At 47.8% G+C, this 20475-nt stretch overlaps 1 protein-coding gene across 2 annotated transcripts; it reads left to right on the forward strand.

The window, feature by feature from the left end:
- Nucleotides 1-216: 216 nt before the first annotated feature.
- On the forward strand, nt 217-14846 carry LOC311139165 (T-cell surface glycoprotein CD4-like). 2 transcript variants are annotated; one of them, XM_084174057.1, is made up of 9 exons: nt 217-534; nt 4742-4790; nt 11612-11797; nt 11950-12087; nt 12587-12838; nt 12924-13001; nt 13332-13480; nt 13859-13899; nt 14191-14846. In XM_084174057.1, the coding sequence occupies exons 2-9, from the start codon at nt 4754-4756 to the stop codon at nt 14258-14260; spliced, it is 951 nt and encodes a 316-aa protein (XP_084030183.1). In that variant the 5' UTR covers nt 217-534; nt 4742-4753; the 3' UTR covers nt 14261-14846. The 2 variants fall into 2 exon arrangements, with proteins under 2 accessions (XP_084030183.1, XP_084030182.1); XM_084174056.1 differs by lacking the exon at nt 217-534 and adding an exon at nt 853-995.
- The last annotated feature ends 5629 nt before the right edge of the window (nt 14847-20475 follow it).

Consider the following 20475-nt stretch of genomic DNA (forward strand, 5'->3'; position numbering starts at 1 on the left):
CAATTATATGGCAAAACTGATAATAGCCTATTTGGTTTAATAGCGTGGTTTTATGTGGTAGATTTTTTAAAGTAGGCTACTATTGCTAATGCAAAAGTACCTACTATATTTACATTAGACGTTCAAGTGGTATTACTGTCAGCAATTTCACGTCATAAAGGATAATCACACAAAAGTATGTCACTCACGATACTTGTTAGGTAGTTATTTGCAGTCAGTCAGCGCAAATGCAAGGTTTCCCATAAACAGCACATTTTTCAGATTGCACCTTTAATAGTAAGGAGCACATTTCTTATGAAGTTGGGTCACTGTGGTGGAAGGTAAATACAGTATCAAACAAGGTGTTTGCAAAGAAGGCGCAGGCAAGTAGCATGCGTAAAACCACAATCTTTCCAAAATGCAGACGTTTTTCCGCTCGATCTCTTCACTATCCTCAACGCATACTCTGTCTTGAGTGTATTGTCGCGAAAGGACAAAGTTGAGTTTTTTAAATCGGATTTTTGTATCCTAAGACGTTTTGAGAATCCATTTCAGGTAAATTACAAATCAGATCAGGTAATATTAATGTTCCCATACGTTTGTTGGAGCTAGTTCAGTTGCATGGGCTATATGTTTTTTTTTACCCAGAGAGGAGAGTTGTATTCTTTATTTTAAGGTGGGAAATGTTGAAGGTGAGAGGGGACGGGCAATCAACTTTTACCAGTTGAATGTAGACACAAATATAACACTTTTTTATATTACATTTTTTCTGAAATATTTTTAACAGACGCAATATCTCATATTAGCATATTGCCCAAATCCATTTTTCTGGACGAAGCCAGCGTAAATATTTTGGTTTCATTTTGTTAAAACACATCCGGACCTGACTAAAATGTGGTTAACGCAGAGCTTCGTAGTTGGGGTGTGGGAAGAGTCTGACTTTCGGGAAATGGCACTTAATACACGGAATTTAGACTACCAAACACCTATTTAGACCGAATCACCATCTCTTCAAAGTAAGTTACTAAATATAGTCCAGTTTGTGACGTTCTCTATGAAATGGGCTTTTAAATTATGTGTAATTTAATGTAGTGAGAGAAAATATTGATATATGTCGATTTTAAAGTGTTTAAAATGGGTTAAAATGTTGATGATGGTAGTATGATAAACTAAAGAAAATCTAGATTTTTATCAAGTTTTTGACATTTGTATGTTTACTTTTTGAAAATACTAATATTAACTGATCAAAACACCAACAAATCTCAAAACTGATAGGTAGATGCAAAAATGTAATTTCAGCCTGTGGTGCCTGGCCTTAACACTGATGAATCACCACGATCAGTTGGCTATTATAATGTTCTGTAACACAAAGAAATGTAGGCTGTTTCATTTACTTAAATAATTATATATGTAAAAATAATAGTTATAGCAAATTAATAGTTCTTTATCAATAGTATATCGATTAGATATTGTAGTATAGGCTTTTATCGAGCAGGCATCTACTTTTTTTAACCATATTTTATTTGTTAGGCTACTTCTATGCAAATAAATAAACCATAGATTAACAGCCTACTCAATAGTCTACACAATATCAAACAATAATTGTCTGTAGCCTATCACTGTTTGTGAGTTAATCAATGTGATATAATACATCATAAAAATAAGAATCTAAGAATGATTAAGCTACTGACATTTTGTCAGATGTTTTATTTGATTACAGATGGTTCATAATAAAGTTGATTCCTATTAGTAAATTACAGTACTTTTTAAAGTACCCTATAATTCACCTCTGTGACTAGCATGGTATTCAGAAATAGGCTTTGTGGAATAATTTAATATTTTAAAGTTATCAAAGATAGTGTTAAGAATCATATCGATATCAAAAACCTGATGAAGTGAAATATCGATTTCAAGTAGGCATATAGTATCATTATAAATAAATGGGTCTTAATTTAATTAAGTTGGTCAAGTAAAAGCTGAGTATTGTAAAGTAGTAAAGCACTGCCCCAATTACTAAATACAGATCTAATAGATTATGTTATTATGATCAATCTGAATTAAACAAATAGTGAAAATGAGTTAATTATATACAATTACTATTTACTAAAACAATTGTGGAGTGATAGATGATTTATTCAATAAACCATCTTCGGAGGAATATCATTCTTGAAAACATGTAACTAATATTATACTGTAAATGATAATATTCAGTACCTTTGTTAAAGATTTTCAGGTAATTTATTTACTGGGTTCTCTATCCATGAACTATGAGTTATGGCACAAAGTTATTAGTATTTTGCTCTGATATAGACTAATGCTGTTCATATTTGAGTATTTTGATAATAATGGTGATGATGATTATACTCAATCACAATTCATTACATATGTTTTTTTTGTTATCAGTTAGAGAGGCCTATATGCTTATTAATGTTATTATATATAGATCTACCTGTTATTGAAATTTGTCAAATGTTTGGAGTAAGATAGAAAAGAGTCTAGCCCTGCTTAGAAAACTATCATCACACCTCTAATCATGCAATGAAATGTTTGACTCTTTTGACGGGCGGCAGGTAGCTTAGTGGTTAAGAGCGTTGTGCCAGTAACCGAAAGGTCGCTGGTTCTAATCCCCGAGCCGACTAGGTGAAAAATCTGTCGATGTGCCCTTGAGCAAGGCACTTAACCCTAATTGCTCCTGTAAGTCGCTCTGGATAAGAGCGTCTGCTAAATGACCAATTATTATTATTGACTTTTTTCCCAGATAAACATTTGATTGTTTTATACATATATACAGAGGGGGGAAAAAGTATTTAGTCAGCCACCAATTGTGCAACTTCTCCCACTTAAAAAGATGAGAGAGGCCTGTAATTTTCATCATAGGTACACATCAACTATGACAGACAAAATGAGCAAAAGAAATCCAGAAAATCACATTGTAGGATTTTTAATGAATTTATTTGCAAATTATGGTGGAAAATAAGTATTTGGTCAATAACAAAAGTTTCTCAATACTTTGTTATATACCCTTTGTTGGCAATGACACAGGTCAAACGTTTTCTGTAAGTCTTCACAAGGTTTTCACACACTGTTGCTGGTATTTTGGCCCATTCCTCCATGCAGATCTCCTCTAGAGCAGTGATGTTTTGGGGCTGTCGCTGGGCAACACGGACTTTCAACTCCCTCCAAAGATTTTCTATGGGGTTGAGATCTGGAGACTGGCTAGGCCACTCCAGGACCTTGAAATGCTTCTTACGAAGCCACTCCTTCGTTGCCCGGGCGGTGTTTGGGATCATTGTCATGCTGAAAGACCCAGCCACGTTTCATCTTCAATGCCCTTGCTGATGGAAGGAGGTTTTCACTAAAAATCTCACGATACATGGCCCCATTCATTCTTTCCTTTACACGGATCAGTCGTCCTGGTCCCTTTGCAGAAAAACAGCCCCAAAGCATGATGTTTCCACCCCCATGCTTCACAGTAGGTATGGTGTTCTTTGGATGCAACTCAGCATTCTTTGTCCTCCAAACACGACGAGTTGAGTTTTTACCAAAAAGTTCTATTTTGGTTTCATCTGACCATATGACATTCTCCCAATCCTCTTCTGGATCATCCAAATGCACTCTAGCAAACTTCAGACGGGCCTGGACATGTACTGGCTTAAGCAGGGGGACACGTCTGGCACTGCAGGATTTGAGTCCCTGGCGGCGTAGTGTGTTACTGATGGTAGGCTTTGTTACTTTGGTCCCAGCTCTCTGCAGGTCATTCACTAGGTCCCCCCGTGTGGTTCTGGGATTTTTGCTCACCGTTCTTGTGATCATTTTGACCCCACGGGTTGAGATCTTGCGTGGAGCCCCAGATCGAGGGAGATTATCTGTGGTCTTGTATGTCTTCCATTTCCTAATAATTGCTCCCACAGTTGATTTCTTGAATCCAAGCTGCTTACCTATTGCAGATTCAGTCTTCCCAGCCTGGTGCAGGTCTACAATTTTGTTTCTGGTGTCCTTTGACAGCTCTTTGGTCTTGGCCATAGTGGAGTTTGGAGTGTGACTGTTTGAGGTTGTGGACAGGTGTCTTTTATACTGATAACAAGTTCAAACAGGTGCCATTAATACAAGTAACGAGTGGAGGACAGAGGAGCATCTTAAAGAAGAAGTTACAGGTCTGTGAGAGCCAGAAATCTTGCTTGTTTGTAGGTGACCAAATACTTATTTTCCACCATAATTTGCAAATAAATTCATTAAAAATCCTACAATGTGATTTTCTGGAAAAAAAATTCTCAATTTGTCTGTCATAGTTGACGTGTACCTATGATGAAAATTACAGGCCTCTCTCATCTTTTTAAGTGGGAGAACTTGCACAATTGGTGGCTGACTAAATACTTTTTTTCCCCCACTGTAAATGTTAGAGAGAGAGAGAGAGAGAGAGAGAGAGAGAGAGAGAGAGAGAGAGAGAGAGAGAGAGAGAGAGAGAGAGAGAGAGAGAGAGAGAGAGAGAGAGAGAGAGAGAGAGAGAGAGAGAGAGAGAGAAAGTAGCCATGTGGTTAGAACCCACAAGTTCGTTTTTTATTTTTAAGTTCAAACAGAAGCCATGTCAGAACATAAAGTCTAGATTAAACTCTACTTAGAAATGTACTTAAGCCAAACAAAGGTTTAAAATAATTTGTAATAGTATATATTTTACATTTCATATGTTTCAAAACTGTCAATCTCTACTTAAAATGTTCTATGCATTTCGACTGCATGAATGTAATTTAAATTTGTATTCCAGATTTCAGATCAAATGTCCAATATGAAGACCTTCTCCTGGATGGTGTTTGGTGGGTAAAGATCTACCGTACATGATTGAAATATTTAAATGTTGTATTCATTTTACTCTTACTTTTACCCCTCACAAACACACACACACACACACACACACACACACACACACACACACACAGTCTTGTACAGCTAACCTTGTGGGGACACACAATTCAGTCCCATTCAAAATCCCATTTTCCCTAACCCCTAACCCCTAACCTAACCCTAAAACGCACTCTTACCCTAACCCTAACCTTAACCCTAACCCTAACCTTAACCCAAAAACCTAACCCTAAACCTAACCCTAGCTCCTAACCCTAAAACTAAACCTAGCTCCTAACCCTAATCCTAATTCTAACCCTAACACTAACACTAATTCTAACCTTAACCCTAAACCCCCTAGAAATAGCATTTGACCTTGTGGGGACCAACAAAATGTCCCCAGTTGGTCCATTTCTTTATCCATGTACTATTCTTGTGGGGACTTCTGGTCCAAGAATAGTGAATCACGTCCACACACACACACACACACACACACACACACACACACACACACACACACACACACACACACGCACACACACCTCTCTTTCTCTCCCTTTCTCTTCTCTCTCTTTCAATTAAATTCAAAGGACTTTATTGGCATGGAAACATTGTCACGGTTCAGACAGACGACCAGAGGACCACAATTGCGTCACACCAGAAAGTTTATTAAAACTTAAGGGAAAAGGGAAGTAGGGAGTGAATGAAGGCTCCAGGGGTAACAGGGATCCCGTCCAAAGAACTGGGTCTGTGCCCCCCCCAGTGGCAGCGATGCGTCCTATGAAGCCGGTGGTGGGTGGTCCAGAAGTCCTGGGGGGGGGGGAGACACAGACACAACAGGGCGGAATGAAACAAGGCAGCAGTACAGTTCAAGGGAAATCCAAAATACGTAGTAGCAAGGCAGAAGGCTGGTCAGAGTTACCGGGATTGAAGAGTAGTCAGGAGTCGTAATGGCAGAAGCAGGTCTGGATCTCCTGGGGCAGAAGAGTATCCAAAAATCAGGCAGGTCCGGGGTCACAAAACCAGGGTGAGCCAGAAGCGCGAGCAAACAGGTTCCGGGTGTGAGCTTTGCAGACGATCTGACACCGGAGAGCTGAAAGACAGGGCCTTAAATACTGGGAGAGGTAGTGGGTAATGCAGCGCAGCTGGCAGAGTAATTAGAGCAGAGCAGAGCAGGGACAGGTTGAGCTAGTTAGGCTGAGTAGAGAGAGTGGTGAGCAGAGTGGAAGAAAATTAAGGTGGTAACCCGGTGGAGTGAGAGGCTCATGACAGAACCCCCCCCCCAAGGGACGGCCCCAGAAGTCCCAAGAGCAACACCACGCCGGGCGGGAGGAGGGGAGCCGGAGGAGGGCTAGAACTCCTCCGAACGGTCCGAGTGAACGTCCTCATCCTCGGAGGAAGCCGGAGGGCTGTGGTCGGGAGATGGGACAGGTCCCGAGACAGGATCAGGCACAGGACAGGAAGCCGAGCGGGCAGGACGGTTAGGGACCCCTCTGGGGCGGCCCCTACGGATTGCAGGTTGATCAGGATGCCGTTGGTGGAAAGCGGTGATGAGAGTCCTATCCACAATCCGACTAGCTGGCACCCAGGTCCTCTCCTCAGGTCCATAGCCCTCCCAGTCAATGAGGTACTGGAGACCCCTACCCCTCCGTCTGGACCGAAGCAGGCGGCGGACGGTGTAAACCAGACCACCATCGACGAGCCGTGGAGGAGGAGGACAAGGCGCAGCAGGGACCAGCGGACTCTCATGGATGGGCTTAATCTTAGACACATGGAAAGTGGGGTGCACCCTCAGGGAATTAGGCAGTTGGAGCCGGACAGCAGTTGGGCTAATCACTCTTATGATAGGGAATGGGCCAATGAACCGAGGTGCCAGCTTCTGCGACTCCACCCTGAGTGGCAGGTTCTTCGATGACAACCACACCCTTTGACCAACATGGTAGGTGGGAGCAGGAATTCTCCGACGGTTGGCCCCGGTAGTGTAGCTGGCAACGGATCTGAGGAGTGTGGCTCGGGCTTGTGACCAGGTGCGGCGACATCGACGGGCAAAAGCAAGTGCAGATGGGCAAGTAACCTCCTCTTCCTGGCTGGCAAATAGAGGAGGCTGGTATCCATAAACACATTGGAAAGGGGACATACCGATGGCAGAGCAGGTCAGAGAATTGTGTGCGTACTCCACCCATGTCAATTGCTGCGACCAGGAGTGGGGGTTGCGTGAAGTCATGCATCGCAGTGCCTTCTCGAGCTCCTGATTAGCCCGCTCTGACTGCCCATTGGATTGGGGATGGAATCCGGAAGTCAGACTGACTGTGGCTCCCAGCAGGTGACAGAACTCCTTCCAAAAAGCGGAGGAGAATTGTGGACCACGGTCAGAAACTACATCCTTTGGCAGTCCGTGGATCCGGAAGACGTGTTCCAGGACCACCTGGGCGGTCTCCTTGGCGGTTGGGAGCTTGGGGAGGGGAATGAAGTGTGCCATCTTGCTGAAACGGTCAACTATGGTGAGAATGACGGTCATGCCACTTGAAGGGGGCAGCCCCGTGACAAAGTCAAGGGCGATGTGAGACCAGGGACGTCTGGGCACAGGCAGGGGCTGCAGCAATCCGGCTGGGGGCTGGCAGGACGACTTGTGTTGGTTGCAGATGGGGCAGGCTTGGACGAATTCCCGTACATCCTTTCTCAGAGAGGGCCACCAGAACCTCTGGGCGAGCAGGTTGTAAGTGCGGGTGGAGCCAGGGTGACAAGCTAGGCGGGAGTCATGTCCCCACTGAACGACCTGGGACCTCAGGTCTTCGGGGACAAAAAGGCGGTCAGCTGGGCAAGTGCTGGGACCTGGCTGGTTACGGAGAGCCTCCAGCACCTGTTCCTCAACAGCCCAGGTCAGAGCTGCAACGATGCAGGGACTTGGCAGAATCGACACAGGGTCCTTGGAGGGGGTGTCATCCTTCTGGAATTGACGGGAGAGGGCGTCTGGCTTGGTGTTGCGTGATCCAGGCCGGTATGACAGAGTGAAATTAAACCTGGTGAAGAACAGGGCCCAGCGGGACTGCCTGGAGTTCAACCGTTTGGCCGTGCGGATGTACTCCAAGTTCTTATGATCGGTCCAAACGAGAAATGGAATGGTGGACCCCTCCAGCCAGTGACGCCACTCCTCCAAGGCAAGCTTCACAGCCAGCAGCTCACGGTTCCCTATGTCGTAATTGCACTCAGAGGGGGACAACCGACGTGAGAAAAAGGCACAGGGATGGAGCTTCCTATCCTCCGCAGCCCACTGAGAAATCACAGCACCAACTCCCACATCCGAGGCGTCCACCTCCACAATGAATTGCCGGTCCACATCAGGCATCTGGAGGATGGGAGCGGAGGTGAACCTCACCTTGAGGGTACTGAAGGCTTTGTCGGCTGCTGGGGTCCAGGTGAAGGGTTGCTTGGTGCTGGTTAGAGCAGTGAGAGGGGCAGCAACGGTACTGTAGTTCCGGATAAACTTTCTATAGAAGTTAGCAAACCCCAGAAACTGTTGCAGCTTCTTTCTGTTCTCCGGAACTGGCCATGAAGTGACTGCTGATACTTTGGCAGGATCCATTTGGATACTTCCCTCTGCCACTATGTACCCCAGGAAGGCCACTGTCTTGACGTGAAACTCACATTTCTCTGCCTTGGCGTAGAGGGAATTCTCCAGAAGACGATGAAGGACTTGCTGGACATGGCGGGTGTGTTCAGACAGGTTTCTGGAGTAGATTAAGATGTCATCCAGGTAAACGAAGACAAACTTGTTTAACATGTCCCGCAGTACATCATTCACTAGAGCCTGGAACACAGCAGGAGCATTGGTGAGGCCAAAAGGCATAACCAGATACTCGTAGTGGCCTGTTGGTGTATTGAATGCGGTTTTCCATTCATCTCCCTCCCGGATCCGCACTAGGTGGTAAGCGTTTCTGAGATCCAACTTGGTAAAAACAGTGGCTCCCTGGAGCAACTCAAAAGCAGAGGTGAGCAGAGGCAGAGGGTAACGGTTTTTCACTGTGATGTCGTTGAGTCCCCTGTAGTCGATGCAGGGGCGAAGAGATCCGTCCTTCTTCCCCACAAAGAAGAAGCCAGCACCAGCAGGAGATGAAGATGAACGGATTAATCCTGCGGACAGAGAGCCATTGATGTAGTCCTCCATGGACTTTCTTTCAGGAGCAGACAACGAATAAAGACGACCCTTTGGAGGGGCTGTTCCAGGGAGGAGGTCGATGGCACAGTCGTACGGTCGGTGAGGGGGCAGAGATGTGGCTCTTGCTTTGTTAAACACCTCTCTGAGACCATGGTAGCATTCTGGGACATTGGAGAGGTCAGGAGCGGAGTTAGTAGGTACTGGCCGAGGGGGTAGTGCGGCAGCAAGCAGGCAGGTTCGGTGGCAGTCCTCTCCCCACTCCCTGATCACCCCGGTCACCCAGTCGAGCTGAGGGTTGTGCCGGCGGAGCCATGGGTAACCCAGGATGAGGGGTTGGCCTGGAGAGGGGAGCAGGTGAAACTGGATAGTTTCTTGATGGTTTCCGGACAGACCCATCGAGACCGGGGCCGTGACATGAGTGACCGATCCGAGTAAGTGTCCGTCCAGTGCCCGGGCAGGAATAGGAGGTGTCAAACGGAGGTTCTCCAGTCCCAGTTGGCGTGCCAGCTTGATGTCCATTATGTTGGCTTCGGCGCCAGAATCCACCAGAGCAGCCAGGGTGTGAGTTGAGTCAGAGAGGCGGAGGTGAACTTGCAGCAGGGGTTTGCGGTCGGAGGACTGGATGGTCATTGAACTCAACCGGACTCCCCCTATGCCCGGTGAGCTTCGGCCCTTTAAAGGGCAGGTTACCACACGATGTCCATCACCTCCACAATAGAGGCAGAGGTTTGAGGTGAAGCGGCGCTGGCGCTCTGCAGGAGTGAGAGAGGCTCGCCCAATCTCCATAGGCTCAGACTGATCAAGCTGACCTGGGTGAGTGGCAGTAGATGACAGGAGCCCAGTCGGATCTCTCCGAATGCCGGTAGTAGGTGGACCTTGGCGCCCCCTCTCACGACGACGGGTCTGTATCCTTCTGTCGATCCTGACAGTCAGTGCGATGGCTTCATCAAGAGTGGAAGGCAGTTCATGGGAGACCAACTCGTCCTTGATATAGTCAGCCAAACTATGGAAGAACGCGTCCACCAACGATGGTGTGTTCCAAGAACTTCGTCTAGCCAGGGTTCGGAAGTCGATGGAATGGTCTGCGACTGTACGTCTGCCTTGTCGAATACTGAACAGTTCACGAGACGCCTCTGCGGTAGGTGAATCCAGGTCAAACACCTTCAGCATCTCCTCAGCAAACAGGTCGAAGGTTGCACATGCGGGGGTTTGACGTTCGAACTCTGCTGTTCCCCAGAGTCGAGCTCGGCCCGTCAGGTGAGTGATGGCATACCCAACTTTAGCCCCCTCCGTGGCGAAGGTCCTTGGCTGCAAGGAGAACTGAAGTCGGCAGCTAGTCAGGAATGGCCGGACCTGGGTTGAATCGCCGTTGAACCGCTCGGGGTTTCCAATCTTGGGTTCCGGAGCAGCGGCTGCAATGACCGGGGCAGGTAACTCGGGGGCAGGGCTGGTGGGCAGACTGGCTGGGGTAAGGTTGGTGAGGAGTTGAATGATCATGGCGAGTTGTTGTTGCTGCTGCTGGAACTGCTGCTCATGCTCATCGGTTTCCATGTCGGGGAAAGTGTGCGCTGAGTCCATAATGGTCAGATCGTACTGTCACGGTTCAGACAGACGACCAGAGGACCACAATTGCGTCACACCAGAAAGTTTATTAAAACTTAAGGGAAAAGGGAAGTAGGGAGTGAATGAAGGCTCCAGGGGTAACAGGGATCCCGTCCAAAGAACTGGGTCTGTGCCCCCCCCAGTGGCAGCGATGCGTCCTATGAAGCCGGTGGTGGGTGGTCCAGAAGTCCTGGGGGGGGGGGAGACACAGACACAACAGGGCGGAATGAAACAAGGCAGCAGTACAGTTCAAGGGAAATCCAAAATACGTAGTAGCAAGGCAGAAGGCTGGTCAGAGTTACCGGGATTGAAGAGTAGTCAGGAGTCGTAATGGCAGAAGCAGGTCTGGATCTCCTGGGGCAGAAGAGTATCCAAAAATCAGGCAGGTCCGGGGTCACAAAACCAGGGTGAGCCAGAAGCGCGAGCAAACAGGTTCCGGGTGTGAGCTTTGCAGACGATCTGACACCGGAGAGCTGAAAGACAGGGCCTTAAATACTGGGAGAGGTAGTGGGTAATGCAGCGCAGCTGGCAGAGTAATTAGAGCAGAGCAGAGCAGGGACAGGTTGAGCTAGTTAGGCTGAGTAGAGAGAGTGGTGAGCAGAGTGGAAGAAAATTAAGGTGGTAACCCGGTGGAGTGAGAGGCTCATGACAAACATATGTTTACATTGCCAAAGCAAGTGGAATAGACACTAAACAAAAGGGAAATAAACAATCAGAAATTAACAGTAAACATTACATTCACAAAGTTTTAAAATAATATATACATTTCAAATGTTATATTATTGTCAATGTACAGTGTTGTAACAATGTGCAAATAGTTTAAGTATGAAAGGGAAAATAAATAAACAGATATCTCTCTCTCTCTGTCAATTCAATTTCAATTCAGTATGCTTTATTGAAATGGAAAGGTAATAATAAATAATAATACAAGTAATAGAAGTACTTTAATAATATTAAAGTGATTGCAGTACTCTCTCTCTCTCTCGCACTCTCTCTCTCCCTCTCTTATTCTCTCGCTCTCTCTCTTTCTCCGCTCAGCCCTGTGTATTCTCAATGTGGTGGGTGAGGTGGTCTACAAGAGAATGGGGCAGTCTGACAGCATCAAATTTGATTGTGGAGTCAAGACGTCTAACAAGGATGTAAAGTGGAGTCATAAAGCTGTGGATGGAATTGAATCTGTGCTGATTGTGGACATGAATGGGAAGAGTGGCACCATGCGGAAAGGTGGATAGAAAAGAGCTCGGGACAATATTTATGCCCAGTTCATTTCATGAAAAAGTTTCCCAAAATACTGCATAGATCATATACAGTATAGAAAATGTACATACATGGCCTTTTGTACATGTTCAGTATTGCTTGTCTTTTCCCCACGTAAGGAAAAGCTCCCATGGTTGAAAGGGCAAAGGTGAGAGGGGACGGGCTGGAAATCTCTGCTCTACAGGCTGGTAATGCCGGACTTTACATCTGTACGGTCGACAGGAGCAAGATGGAGCACAGACTCTACTTTGTCACAGGTGTCACTCCGCATAGGGTTATGGGGGTGTCTGGCAAGTGAATGTGGACACCAGTCCTGCAGACTAGCAGTTTTTATAGCAGTGATAGTGAAGTGATATTATTATTGCTAGTACATTTGAATGACCGCCCGAGCAGACCTGGGTTCAAATAATATTTGAAATAATTTCAAATGCTGTATCTGTGCTTGGTTGAGCTTCCATGTTGCAATGGAACCAATAGAAACTTCTCAAAAGTGCAATCCCCACCCACTTAGCACTCAAGGCAGGCTAAAGGAAATACTCAAAGTATTGGAAAGATTTCAAATAGTATTTGAACCCAGGTCTGCACCAGAGGTACATTCTAATGACAGAATTCATGTGGCGAAAGTTTCCATGTTCAACATTTCTCCCTCTCCCTATCTTTTCCTCCTCTCTTTCTTTTCATACTCTACCCCTCCCTCTTTATTTTCCCTCTCCCTTCCTCCCTCTCCCCCTCTACCCCCACCGTTGTCTGAACCAGTCACGGTCCACCCCTCCACTGTCCTCTTCCAGGGCACCAATGCTACCCTCGAGTGCCAGGTGACAGGAGTGGATCGCTTGCCCAGTGTGGAGTGGCTTAGTCCAGGTGGAGAGACGAAAGGGGCCCCTGGAGGACCTGGCTCTGGGAAGGTCTCTTTCAGCCCTGTGGCCCTGTCAGACACAGGAGAATGGACATGTCAGATTACTCAGGATGAGAAGACACACAAAGAGACTCAGACCATCAACGTGAAAAGTAGATAATAGGTGGTTTTGGTAGCATCCCCAATACAACCATGATAGTAATGAATATAACAATGCTTTTGTCTTTTATCGCTCAGGTTTGCCCCTCGAAGATGATGGGCAGGGGCACAGTGGACCTAACTCTGATGTAAACACAGCAACACCATGCAATCACAGTGAGTATCACTACTTTATGAACACTGAATACATCGTTTCATATTCATCATGGGAAAGGTATTGAAAGCTCCTACTTAATTAAATCTCTCCTTAACATTGGTCAATTCAGGGTGGGAGGAGAGGTTGTTAAAAAAGTAAAAAACTAAACGGTAAAGTGGTAAATTCCATCTCCACACCATTTGACAGATAGGGGACGAATCCTAACTTCAGAAACCAGTGTGAAATGCCACATTTTCGAGTCAACCGTGCATTGACGTCAATACAGAGATTTTGAGCTGAGTGCCACTTCAGGTCTTCGCTGAGGTGCTCCCTGGTTGTGTGTTTCTCAGGTACCAAATGCATCCAGCAGCCCATTGAGGGGGTGTCCATACTGGGCTTAAGCCTGTGGGTGTGGGTGGCAGTGGGAGCAGGGTGCCTGGTGGTGATCTTACTCCTGGTGACCATTGTTCTCCTGTACCGAAGGAACAAAAGAATGAAGGTAAGGAGACAGGCAGGAGGGGAGGGATCAATGAAAATCTCACTGCCAAACTTATAACCCAAATTGTTCTATAAGCATATATAGATCAATATATATATATATATATATTTTTTTTTTTTTGCCCGCGCTACAGACAGCTATATCGGTCCGCTAACACAGGACAAGTAAAGGCCAAGTGCACTACTGTTGTGAGAAAAAATATATTTACCTTTTATTTTTTATTCAGATTTTCCAGGGGGTGATGCAGCACCCTCAGCACCCCTACTTCTCGCGGCTAGGTCTATAACCCAATTAAATAATTATTTTGTTATATTCAAGTGGAGCAAGTGCTTGAACAGCCAATGAAAGAGAAAGACAATACATGTTTTTCTCCCTCAGAGAAGAGGCCGGAAGGTGAAGAACTACTGCCAGTGTAACCGGTAACTACTCTATTGCTATATCTAGTAGAATCATAGAAGGGAATTTCTGCACACTGTGTATACCTGCACAGTCACATAGACTAGTGGTTTTCAAACCTCCCCCTTTACAATTTTGTTGTAGCCCTGAACTAGCTCACCTGATTCGCCTATTCAAGTGCTTGATGATTAGTTGACAATTTGAATCAGGTTTGCTAGCTGTGGAAATCATAGTTAAAATAAATGGAACTATGCAATATAAAGTAGTTAATGATACATTATAAAGTTTAACATTGTAACACATGTATTTCACAGCACTCTAGAGGGTCCACCGCGGAGGACACAGAGAGAGAAGCCATCGGCTGTACCACGGCAACAGCGCTGATGGAGCAGAGTATTATGGGCTGGAACATGATTGATCGACGACACAGGGTGGATGGAAGAATGATAGAGAGAGAGAAAAGTAGTCTTATACAGTTAGAGAGATACAAGGGAAAGAGAGGGGGGGGGGGTGAGATAATGTAAATGGGCTTATGTCTAATGATGAAATTATATAAACTGAAAATCATGTATTGAAGAAAGAAACCAACAATGTTATTCTTCCCTATATGTTATTGAATGTCATCTGACATCTTTCCAGCATTGTCAGACCATCCTCTACTGCATTGCATCTTTGTACTTAGATAATATTCAATAGTTATTCATTTTCACACAAAGCCTGAGACTTATACTGTACGGTTTTAGAATGATTTTGCAATGATTCTTGTTGTTATATTGTTCAGTGTGGCATAGTATTTATTGTAAACTTTATTGCTGCTTTGGATATAGTATGGCTACTTTTCTAAATAACTGCATGTTATATTATGAATTGATATGCCTGTTAAATGAATGTGTTTTCTTATTGAAGTGAATGCAGATCATATAAACCAATAAAGCATATTTTTTTGTTTGATTACAAACATAATATACACAGCTGAGTCTCGTCTCACTTTTAATAAGTATACTTTTTACTCTTACTTCAGCCTCCTATTATATACATTCTAGTGGCAATGTCAGTGGTTACATTTCACTAACTGGTGCAGTAGAGTGCAGACAGCTGTCAGTGACAATGTAGACTCCAACCATGTCGTGTGATGTCTTGGAGTGCAAGTCTAGTAAAAACAGTATGTGTGTGTGTGTGTGTGTGGACATGTTTAACTATAATGGTGGGGACCAGAAGCTCCCACAAGAATAGTAAACGAACACAAGTTTGACCAACTGGGGACATTTTGTTGGTCCCCACAAGGTAAAATACTATTTCTAGGGTGTTTAGGGTTAAGTTTAGAATTAGTGTTAGGATTAGAATTAAGGTTAGGGTTAGGATTAGGAGCTAGGGTTAGGTTTAGGGTTAGGGTTAAGGTTAGGTTTTCAGGTTAAGGTTAGGGTTAGGGTAAGAGTACGGGTTAGGGTTAGGGTTATGTTTAGGGTTAGGGGTTATGGAAAATAGGATTTTGAATGGGACTGAATTGTGTGTCCCCACAAGGTCAGTTGTACAAGACTGTGTGTGTGTGTGTTTGTGTGTCTGTGTGTGTGTGTGTGTGTGTGTGTGTGTGTTTGTGTGTGTGTGTGTGTAGTGGTGGCAAAAGTACCCAATTGTCATACTTGAGTAAAAGTTAAGATACCTTAATAGAAAATGACTCAAGTAAAAGTGAAAGTCACCCAGCAAAATACTACTTGAGTAAAAGTCTACATTTGGTTTTTAAATATATTTAAAAGTCTAAGCTGTCTAAGATAACATATGGAGTTGTTTTAAGATGGTCATACCATGGATCTGTCACGAATTCTGCCGAGACTGCTCCTCCTCCTTGCTCGGGCAGGCTTCGGCGTTCGTCGTCCCCGGAGTACTAGCTGCCACCGTTGAATGTTTCGATGTTCGTTTGGTTGGGTCTGTCTGTTACACCTGTGTCCGTTTGGGTCTGATTATGTGCCCTATAAGTTTCCTGTGTTGTTTTCGTTAGTTTGTGTGTTATTTTCCGCCTGTCCGTTGGTGTCACCTGTGCAGTACTCTGGACTTTGTTTTATGTTGACGCACTGTGTTGCGTTGTCGCTCGCCTCCTGGTTTTGAGGTCCTTTATTTTGTATTGTTTTTACAGTTAGTAAAGTCTTGTGTGACTCAGCCTATGCGTCCTGCGTCTGACTCCTCAACCGCATCCACATCAACACTGACAGAATAACACACACGCTATGGAGTCAGCAGGAGCAGCGGCGGCACCCAAGTCGCTGGAGGAACGGATCAGCGATCAAGACACCATGATCCGGCAACTTGGGGCCGCCATGAACGAGGTGTCCAACACTCTGCGCCGTTTGGTCACCGGAGAGGTGCCCACACCTTCGCACACCTTACCATCACCATCGGCCAGTCCTCCTCTCCCAGCACCGGAACCCAGTGGCATTCGGCTCTCGCTCCCGAGGGCATATGATGGTACCGCAGCCGGGTGTCAGGGGTTCCTCCTGCAGGTGGAACTCTACCTGGCCACCATACACCCGGCGCCCTCGGGATACGAGAGCGTCTCCGCCCTCATCTCCTGTCTCTCCGGCAAGGCGTTGGAGTGGGCCAACGCCGAATGGAGGGGAATAGACGCCGCCACCATCACCTACGCGGAGTTCTCCCGCCGCTTCAGGGCAGTGTTCGATCATCCACCTGAGGGGAAGGCGGCGGGGGAGCGTCTGTTCCACCTCCGACAGGGGAAGAGGAGTGCACAGGAGTTCGCCCTGGAGTTCCGGACTCTAGCGGCGGATGCGGGGTGGAATGAGAGGGCCCTCATCGACCACTATCGATGCAGCCTACGAGAGGACGTTCGTCGTGAGCTGGCCTGCAGGGACACCAACCTATCCTTCGACCAGTTGGTGGACATTTCCATCCGTCTCGACACCATGCTGGCTACCCGCGGACCTCCCAAATGGGGGTCGTCCATTCCATCCTCCAGCACCTCCGAGCCGATTCCCATGGAGCTCGGGGGTGCTGGCGCTAGGGAGAGGAGGAGAGAGAACCCGAGGGGGGCCGTCCCCTGCACCAACTGTGGCCGTGGAGGGCACACTGCGGCTAGGTGCTGGGGAGGGTCTCCTGGGAGAGGGGACAACAGGTCACACACTGGGGAGTCATTTCAGGTGAGTAGGCGCCCCACTTACCCAGAGCTCTCTGTTGGTCACCTGTGTATACCTGTGAGATTTCCACAGGTGGCACCTCATTCCCAGCCTAAGGCGCTAGTAGATTCAGGCGCAGCTGGGAATTTTGTTGATCGTGAATTTTGTTCTAGGTTAGGAATTCCCCTTCGGCCGGTGGAAGCCCCCTTCCCTGTTCATGCCCTAGACAGCCGGCCGCTGGGGTCGGGGTTGATTAGAGAAGTCACAGTACCACTTAAGATGACTACGCAGGGGGGTCATGAGGAGATCATTCAGTTTTATCTGATTGACTCTCCTGCGTATCCCGTGGTGCTGGGGCTTCCCTGGTTAAGCGCCCATGATCCTACCATTGCGTGGCAACAGAGGGCTCTTATGGAGTGGTCTGCCCAGTGTGTAGGGAGATGTCTAGGTGTTTCCGTAGGGGCGACCTCGGTGGAGAGTCCGAACCAAGTGCCCGCAATGCGCATTCCCCCTGAATATGAGGATTTAGCACTTGTGTTCAGCAAGACTAGGGCAACACGGTTGCCACCTCATAGACAGGGGGATTGTGCGATAGATCTCCAAACAGGAGCGGCACTTCCGCGGAGCCGTGTGTATCCCCTGTCTCAAGAGGAGACAGCGGCTATGGAGACTTACATAGCCGAGTCCTTGGAACAGGGATACATACGGTCCTCCACTTCCCCGGTTTCCTCGAGTTTCTTCTTTGTGAAGAAGAAGGACGGGGGTTTGCGCCCGTGTATTGATTACCGTAGTCTCAATCAGATCACGGTTAAGTACAGTTATCCTCTTCCTCTGATTGCGACTATGACTGAATCATTACGCGGAGCGCGGTTCTTCACAAAGTTGGATCTCAGGAGCGCGTACAATCTGGTGCGCATTAGGGTGGGAGATGAATGGAAAACAGCATTTAGCACCACCTCGGGTCATTACGAGTATCTCGTCATGCCATACGGGTTAATGAATGCTCCTTCAGTCTTCCAATCCTTTGTGGACGAGATTTTCCGGGACATGCATGGGCAGGGTGTGGTAGTGTACATCGTCGACATCCTAGTGTACTCTTCTACACGAGCCGAGCATGTAGCCCTGGTGCGCCGAGTGTTGAGGAGGCTGTTGGAGCATGACTTGTATGTCAAGGCAGAGAAATGCTTGTTTTTCCAGGAGTCCATCTCCTTTTTGGGTTATCGATTGTCCGCGTCTGGTGTGAAGATAGAGGTTGACCGTGTGTCTGCCGTGCGTAATTGGCAAACTCCAACCACTGTAAAGGAGGTGCAGCAGTTTTGGGGTTTTGCTAATTACTACCGGAGGTTTATCCGGGGCTTTGGACAGGTGGCAGCTCCCATTACGTCCCTGCTGAAGGAGGGCCCGGTGCGTTTGCAGTGGTCAGCTGAAGCGGACAGGGCATTTGTTAAACTGAAGAACCTGTTCACTTCGGCTCTGGTGCTGGCACATCCGGACCCCGCTTTACCATTCCAAGTTGAGGTAGACGCGTCAGAGGCCGGTATTGGGGCAGTTCTGTCGCAACGGTCCGGCACGCCACCTAAACTCCGCCCCTGTGCGTTCTATTCTAAGAAGCTCAGCCCGGCGGAGCGTAATTATGACGTAGGGGACAGGGAGCTGTTAGCCGTGGTTCAGGCCCTAAAGGTGTGGAGGCATTGGCTTGAGGGGGCTCAACACCCTTTTCTCATTCTGACTGACCACCGTAACCTGGAGTACATCCGGGCAGCTAGGAGATTAAACCCTCGTCAGGCTAGGTGGAACATGTTCCTGACCCGGTTTGTTTTTAAGATCACGTACATCCCAGGGTCCCAGAACGGTAAGGCAGACGCCCTGTCCCGGCGGTATGACACAGAGGAGAGGTCCATTGAGCCTACTCCCATACTGCCGGAGTCTTGTCTGGTGGCTCCGGTGGTGTGGGAGGTCGATGCGGAGATCGAATGGGCGTTACGTACCGACCCTACTCCCCCAGAGTGTCCTGTGGGGCGGACGTACGTTCCGCTCGAGGTTCGTGATCGCCTCCTCTGGACATCACCCTCCTCTGGACATCCAGGTATTGGCCGGACAGTGCACTGCCTTAGCGTGAAATACTGGTGGCCAACGTTAGCTAGGGATGTGAGGGTTTATGTCTCCTCTTGCTCGGTGTGCACCCAGTGTAAGGCGCCTAGACACCTGCCCAGGGGGAAGTTACATCCCCTGCCCGTTCCACAACGACCATGGTCCCACCTCTCGGTGGATTTTGTGACCGACCTTCCCCCCTCCCAGGGGAATACCACCATTTTGGTCGTTGTGGATCGGTTTTCCAAGGCCTGTCGTCTCCTCCCAATGCCGGGTCTCCCTACTGCCCTACAGACCGCTGAGGCCCTATTTACCCACGTTTTCCGGCACTATGGGGTTCCCGAGGATATAGTGTCTGACCGAGGTCCCCAGTTCACCTCCAGAGTCTGGGGGGCGTTCATGGAACGCTTGGGGGTCTCGGTGAGCCTTACCTCGGGTTACCACCCAGAGAGCAATGGGCAGGTAGAACAAGTCAATCAGGATGTGGGTAGGTTTCTGAGGTCCTATTGCCAGGGCCGGCCGGAGGAGTGGTCAAGGTATATCCCCTGGGCAGAGATGGCACAGAACTCTCTCCGCCACTCCTCCACCAATCTAACCCCTTTCCAGTGTGTGTTAGGGTATCAGCCGGTTCTGGCACCATGGCACCAGAGCCAGATCGAGGCTCCTGCGGTGGATGAGTGGATTCGGCGCTCGGAGGAGACGTGGAACGCTGCACATGTCCATCTGCAGCGGGCCATCCGTCGACAGAAGGCGAGCGCCGATCGCCACCACAGTGAGGGACCGGTGTACGCACCGGGAGATCGAGTCTGGCTCTCGACTCGAAACCTGCCCCTCCGCCTGCCCTGCCGGAAGCTGGGTCGGCGGTTTGTGGGGCCTTTTAAAGTCCTGAGGAGATTGAACGAGGTGTGTTACAGGTTACAACTGCCTATTGATTATAAGAATATTAACCCCTCGTTCCATGTGTCTCTTCTCAGGCCGGTGGTAGCTGGTCCACTCCAGGAAGGTGAGATAGGAGAGACCCCTCCGCCCCCACTGGACATCGAGGGAGCTCCGGCGTACACGGTCAGGACCATCTTGGACTCGAGACGTCGGATGGGGGGTCTCCAGTATCTCGTGGAGTGGGAGGGGTACGGCCCGGAGGAACGGTGCTGGGTGCCTAGGAGGGATATCCTAGATCCATCCCTCCTGACTGAGTTCCACCGTGGTCATCCCACGCGCCCTGCTCCGCGTCCTCCTGGTCGTCCCTGAGGCCGGGGTCAGCGCACGGCTGGAGCCGCGCGTCAAAGGGGTTGGGTACTGTCTCGAATTCTGCCGAGACTGCTCCTCCTCCTTGCTCGGGCAGGCTTCGGCGTTCGTCGTCCCCGGAGTACTAGCTGCCACCGTTGA

Source organism: Coregonus lavaretus (assembly GCF_964263955.1).
Source record: "Coregonus lavaretus genome assembly, chromosome: 13".
In the NCBI taxonomy this organism is placed as follows: domain Eukaryota; kingdom Metazoa; phylum Chordata; class Actinopteri; order Salmoniformes; family Salmonidae; genus Coregonus; species Coregonus lavaretus.

What these genes read in the sequence shown, in the direction of transcription:
- LOC311139165 (XM_084174057.1), top strand. Translation starts at nt 4,754, where the DNA reads ATGTCCAATATGAAGACCTTCTCCTGGATGGTGTTTG. An exon ending in CTTCTCCTGGATGGTGTTTG is followed by an intron (nt 4,791 to 11,611) that starts GTGGGTAAAGAT and finishes TTCTCCGCTCAG; the next exon opens with CCCTGTGTATTCTCAATGTG. An exon ending in GAAGGAACAAAAGAATGAAG is followed by an intron (nt 13,481 to 13,858) that starts GTAAGGAGACAG and finishes TTTCTCCCTCAG; the next exon opens with AGAAGAGGCCGGAAGGTGAA.